At 38.5% G+C, this 6,561-nt stretch overlaps 1 protein-coding gene across 1 annotated transcript in view; it reads right to left on the reverse strand.

Annotated features, from left to right (window-relative positions):
* Positions 1–6,561, reverse strand: part of THRB (thyroid hormone receptor beta) — a 288,958-nt gene that overhangs the window by 29,669 nt on the left and 252,728 nt on the right. The window contains exon 4 of the mRNA XM_019508763.1: positions 2,825–2,972. Coding sequence (XP_019364308.1) covers positions 2,825–2,972 — 148 coding nt within the window. The remainder of the gene's footprint in view (positions 1–2,824; positions 2,973–6,561) is intronic.

The raw sequence follows: 6,561 nt of genomic DNA on the forward strand, positions 1-6,561 counted from the left end.
ACTATTCAGAATCAACTTATTTCACTCTTACTAGGGTAACTACAGTTGTACCCCAGAACCTCATGGTGAATAGTACTCATCCTGGACACAATAACTAAGAAATATTGGGTGTTATCCTCACTTGGAGAAACTACACATTCACCCAGCTTGACACTCCTGAAATAGGACCACACAAGAATGCTGTGGATAGCTTGGTGTTGGTGAAGAAAAATATCTTAACTTCCTGAAGTCACAGTGTAACTGGAGGGGGGAGAAGGGTGGAGGGCTGCATACAAAAGTACAGAACCAGCCTAAAGTTCCTGCCACTACTTATCCTCTTCCTTTCTCTCAGGTTCTCAAGCATGGTAAACTGTAGGACAAAAAATAAAGAGCAAGGCATTTGCTACATTGGTAGCAAAGAAAAAACATAATCATTGATAGAATGGCCTCTGGTTGGCCAAAACCCTTGTAAACAGCCATCTGGAAAGCCTCTGGTCCAGATTCCAGAGACAAACCAGCCAAGCCGGTAGCATGTCCACTAAATGGGAAAAAGTTACTCAGGCCCTGCACTGCAGGCGACATTGGTTAGGAACAACACTGTTTCTTCAACTACCTTCAAAATCCATCCCAAATACTTCTAACCAGTATGGCTACTTGTGAGTTGAGTCAAATATCACAGGCAACAAATCAAGCTAGTTGCCTCACAACTATTCTAGGTTATCACCAGCTATATGGGTGCTTGAAAGCATTAAGTGACGACCATCATAAAACACACTTCTAGTGAGGTACTTATCAGCTCAGCTATGTCTTTTTGGTGCTTGTAGGCACGAAGTGAATATACTCAGCTAGTACTGAGCTCAGGCTATCAAGCAATAAGCTTGCATTGGACAACATGGCATAGAATTGGGCCTGCAATATTATGACTCTTGTTACTCTGCTGTTCTTTGGATAGAATGAAAGCAATGGAATCAAAATTAAATAATTCAGTTTTGTTTTTCACTTTAAAAAAAGAAGACTCATCCATAGTTGTTTGATGGACACATCCCAGTCACCACAGGTGTCAAATCACCCAGATCGCCATTTCCTCAATATAAGGCAGCATTGGTTGTTATCCAAAGGACCACAGTTAAGTGCTTGAAAATGCATAATACGTGACACTAAGGCAATCTGGTATACACAAAACTCACCTCATTACACTTCTCATCCACATATCTCTATGGTAATAGCTTTTGTCTAAAATGTAGCTCAAACTCAGTAGTGTGATTCAAAGTTTCTCATTTATTTACACTTAAATGATTTTTTCCCTTTAAAATGAACTTTTAGAACTTAGGCAGGTTGCCAGAACAGTTCTTATTGAAAGGGGAACTGTACTATTATACATGTTCTTTACTAAAGTAGACGTCATGCCAGTACAAAATTTGTTATGCTCTTTGCCAAAGTGCCTCAGCCCTGACCTAGACTGATGGAACGGGTCTTTTGGTCTCCATACCTGAATAATCCTAGCCTCTCTATTGAGATACCTAATGGCAGTACTAGTTATGGCCATATTTGTCATGTTATCAAACATGATATACAGGTGTTTCAGTTGCAAAAGGTAGGTTGGTATTTTTGTATTCTGAATAGATGTGCATAAATCTTGCAATAGGATTACTACTGCAAGTATTCACTATGACAAGTCTTATGTTTTCTATGGTTATTCTGCAGTAGTTCCTTAGGATGTACCGTTTTAGTAAAACTGATCCACTGAATGCATTTAAAAAACTATAGTCTAATTGCTTTCATTTTCTCCAATTAATATCATAGAACCCAAACATGAAAAACAGCATCCCAATTAGGCAAGTTTTGAAGTGATCTGACGTAGTTCTATTGAGACTAGACCAGCGGATAGCAATATCTAGTCAAGCCAATAGGGGAACCCAGCTTCTCCAAATAAACACAGATCTTGTGAAGCATGTCTTTCAGGTCAAAGAAATTCTTTCATACATATTCCTAGATCTACTTAAAATATTAATTACTTAGCAATAAAGGTAAGCAGAATGGCTTTAGTTAGGTATCGTACTGAAAGAAGCGACTATAACCAGAGCTTCATTGTACCCAAATGTATGCCCAGTCCACCACAGTAAACAATATGAAATAATGAGGCACTATATATTACCATAAGGCTTCCTCTTAAGCTCATTTTACTGTAGGGTAAATTATCAGAGATTGCTAACCAAGGACCTGTGAACAGCAAAGCAGCTGCTAAAATTGTACTTGCTCTTCTCTTATGAAGTGCAGGTTTTTATCAAGTTATATAAAGATTACATCTGAAAAAAATCTATGTGAAGATTACATAATTCAATTGGCTAATGATGCACTGGTGTATCATAGCAGAAGCTAAGCTGTTCATAGCATGATGAAACAAGAACTCGTTAGTCACAGAAAAAGCAATAGCAGAAGAGATAAACAGGTCTATCAATGAATGAGTACTTGACTAATATATGTTACCTCCTATATATACACACGAGAATAAATTTTAACTGGAGCCCTGAGGTGCTACTTGAGGTTCAACTTCACACTCTCCAGAAATTTCTAAACATGATGTGTTTTTTTCTAGCAAAATGTCTATCCAAATGTATCACTCCTCTCCACACTTGAAATGACCATTCTTACCATTATACAAAGTGGATAAGGCCAAGAGAAGGTACAGCCTCTTAAACCATAAAGAAAAATGTACAGACCCATCAGAGAAATAGCATGCTATAATGAACTTAACACAATATTATAAAAGGGAAAATACTGCTGTCAGTTCTACTCTGTTTAAACAATATTCACCAAGAAAAGAAATCAAAAAGAGAAGGCTTACAATCTGTTGCCATGCCAACAAAGATGCATTTTTTGAAGCGACATTCCTGGCACTGATTTCTTGTTACTTTGTCTATCACACATTTTCCTTCATATTTACAGGAATAGGTTGGATGCAGGTTTTTCTGAATGGTTCTTCTAAAAAATCCCTAAGTGCAAAAGAAAATAAAGAAGGCATTAGTATTCTGCAGTTTTCTGGCATAGACAGGAACTCAGGTTAAGTGCACACATACACAAGAGGATATACTTTGTGACAAAAAGGCTAGGGGATTCTTGAAGAGTACACCAGCCGTCTCATACAGGATCTTTTATTTTCTGAGTTTCATGAAAGTTTCCACCTAAAATTAAAACTATAGTTTCATAGTTAATAGGGTTGGAAGGGACCTGAGCAGATCATCAAGTCTGACCCCTGCCATGGCAGGAAAGAGTACTGGGGTCAAATGACCCCAGCAAGGTGATATATATAGATCTGAGATTCACAAAGCATATGAAGCACAGGGTTTGAGTGAGGTCCTTCTCTTAATCAGATCACTGTTCTCAAGGAATATTTAATTATAGACATACACTTGCAAGTAAAGGGAAGCCTCTGCAATGGAAACAGCACATATGCTTTGTGAAAAAAAATACAGCCACTGAGGAAGCAAAACACACACCAAAACAAAAGAACAAGCGACTGTCAGAATTTTGCCAAAGCTCAATATGCCTTGCCCATCAGAAGATTTGAATTTGCTTCTAAATACTGAATCCACAATCTTCATCTGGGTTATAACCTTGAGAAAATGAGTTCATCCTTACCTGCCCCATACCTCTGCAACTCAAAACAAAACGGTACATGCAAGGCTATCACTACTCACAGTAGTATGAATTTGGGGCAGATTTTCAGCAGGTACAACTTAAGGTAGTACTACTGAAATCAATGATTTAATACTGTCTAAAGATCTGGCCTTTCCTAGAGAAATCAGATAAAACCTTCCATCTTCAAGTTAAGGACCTGATCCAGCTACCATCAAAGTCAGTAGGCATTCTATGACTGAATTCAGAGTGGAATCAAACTTTAAAGACTTCATTTAGATGGGTCCAAAGACAGCAGTTCAGATAAAGATTTGGTTCCCAATTTCCCCATAATTTGAGACCACATATAGCTAGGTGAGCCTAATTTTCAGCTATAACATACAATAAGGCCCTTACCACACAAAAGATTTACATGCATATTTACCATGCTTATGCACATGCTTCACTTAAGGTACCATAAATGAAATCTTGGTTCCAGTGAAGTTAATGGCAAAACTCCCACTGAGAAACAGATCCAGGGAGGATTTCAGCTAGGGAGTAGTTTCTTCACTAGGAAAAAAAGGTATATTCTTAATTTGAGTTAATTTCCTTAACTAACTTGGTGTAAAATCCTAATGAAGACTTGGTTGCCTTCACATGAATTAGCAAGCTGAATTAAAGCACCTGGGTGAGCATTTCTTTAAGTCAACCTTCTAGCTTCATACATTCTCATCTTCACTAAATTTTTATCTCAAATTACTTAACTTGAATTAAGAGCATGCATTTTTTTTCCTAGTGAAGGCCTTTAAAGTCAATGGAACTTCTCACAGTGAATACAGTTAAGTGCAAGTGAATGTCTCTTTGCCGGATCAGAGCCAGTGGTCATGCCCAAAGCACACAGAAGTCAGTGGAAAGATTTCCACTCACTTTACAAGGCTTTTAATTAGGCTCTAAATTCTATTTTACCTGAAATAAACAGATTTGGATACAAGTTCAAACCTGTAAGAAATGTGTATTTTAGGGGAGAGAAAGAGCCTGATTCCCTTCTTTCTCATGCTTGTTTTATAGCAACTTACATGAAGCTATTTCTTTAACTGCAAGTGAAGTGAACTGGGCCAACAAAGTAAAAGGCAGCTCTGGAGTTCAACATATATTGGAAGTCTGGGCAATTATGATTAAAACGGGACATGGAACAATTTGTGCTCAACTTCAGAGTGCAGTTCTAAGGCTCTCTCCAAACATTTTGTGTACTTAGCATGGCTTTGACTTTATAGCTTGTATCACTTTTTTCCCCATTAAGCTTCTCGTCTTGGACCAGATTCTGGTTTCTGATCTTGCCCCTTTACTTTTCTCAGAAAGGTTTAATTAAAAACACTTCAATCAGCTCCAAATGCAACATGGTGGGAAAAGTCCCTTGTATGTTTGTGTAAGCACCTGTTTAGTTTACTTGTTCCACGGTGTTGGTGGTTGGATTGATTTTAATCCTGATGCTGGTATGTCACCTTAGCTTTTATTTTATATATGTACAGTATATACAAATTGATATTGATAACCAATCACATGCAGAGCCAAATTCTGCACCTTTGCTACTTGTGTTGCTTCCCTACACTTTGGAGTTGCACACAAATATCAGGGATGGACAAGCTTACACTTGAATTGCTTTAAAGGGAAAGGGGAGTTCTCTGGAGCATAAAGCAGCTGTTCCTACCTAACTATTTCATCTTCATGATCCTATAGCTATATGCTATAGCTAAATCATCCTAACTTTGACACTGAATGAAGCAAGGTTAAAACTGGAGTAGTCTGATTAAACATGTATGACTACAGAGTCATACAGAGGTAACAGATGCATTGTAAGAGCCTGTATTAGTATTCGTTGGTACTGATATAACTGTTATATCAGTTTGGGTATGGACAATGAATGTTTGCAGCCATTTCAAAAGGGGAACATTTCAAAAGGGCAGCAGCTGTTTGTTTTAATTGTTATGTGTGGACAAGCCACGAACAATACAAACATAGCAAAATTGCTCCAGCTTTAACACTGCTTCATCCAGGTTAAAGTTGAAGCAGTTTTACTACATGGATCATTCCCAGCTTGTCCACACACAATAATTAGAACATAACTGCTGCTGCCTTTTTGAAACTTTGACTTTTGAAATTGATTCAAAAGTACATATGCCTATATGTTCAATTCCCTCAGAAGATTGAACATGGCGCTGTAAGATGTAATGAAATTGGCTGCAATTTTATATATATATCTCAAACTCTAATTTGAGCCAGTACAATCAAGCAATGTCTAATGTAAGGACAGACACCTAGTCCCTAACAGCCCCTCACTCTGCCTGTATATTACAATATGTGAGACATAGGCACAGTTCTAGAAAGTGACGAATAGTGAGAGGAAAAATTTGCATAAGGCATGGATGCTTTGATCATAGGAATTTTTGTGAAATGCAAAGATTAATCCGGCCCAGATTAAACTAATCACCAAATTAAACTGATTTTGGACAGAAACACCAAAAAATGTTAATTCATCTTTCTGGGGAACAGAAACAATTGGAAGCAACTTTGCCAGCAAATCACACAACTTGAAAAGGAATTCACCATCCAGCGCAAAGTGGCAAAGGCATGTAGTAAGGTAGCGGCCCTGGATTTTAGGAGGGCAAATTTCAACGAGCTAAGGAGGATAGTTGGGGAAGCGCTGAGGTCCCGGAGGGGAGGGGAGACAGGTGTCCAAGGAGAGTGGTTGCTCCTCAAGGAGATGATCCTCCAAGCTCAAAGGAAGGCAATCCCAATGAGGATCAAAGGGAGCAGAAGGGAGCATAAGCCCCCATGGCTCACCAAAAGCATCCGGGAATGTCTCCTTGCTAAAAAGGTGGCTTACACCCAATGGAAAGAAGGGGTCATCACCAAGGAGGGCTATTCTGCAGTTGCTCAGGGATGTAGGGGGGTAGTTAGGAAGGCCAA

Source organism: Gavialis gangeticus, unplaced genomic scaffold, assembly GCF_001723915.1.
Source record: "Gavialis gangeticus isolate Ggan-Ray unplaced genomic scaffold, GavGan_comp1, whole genome shotgun sequence".
Classification (NCBI taxonomy): domain Eukaryota; kingdom Metazoa; phylum Chordata; order Crocodylia; family Gavialidae; genus Gavialis; species Gavialis gangeticus.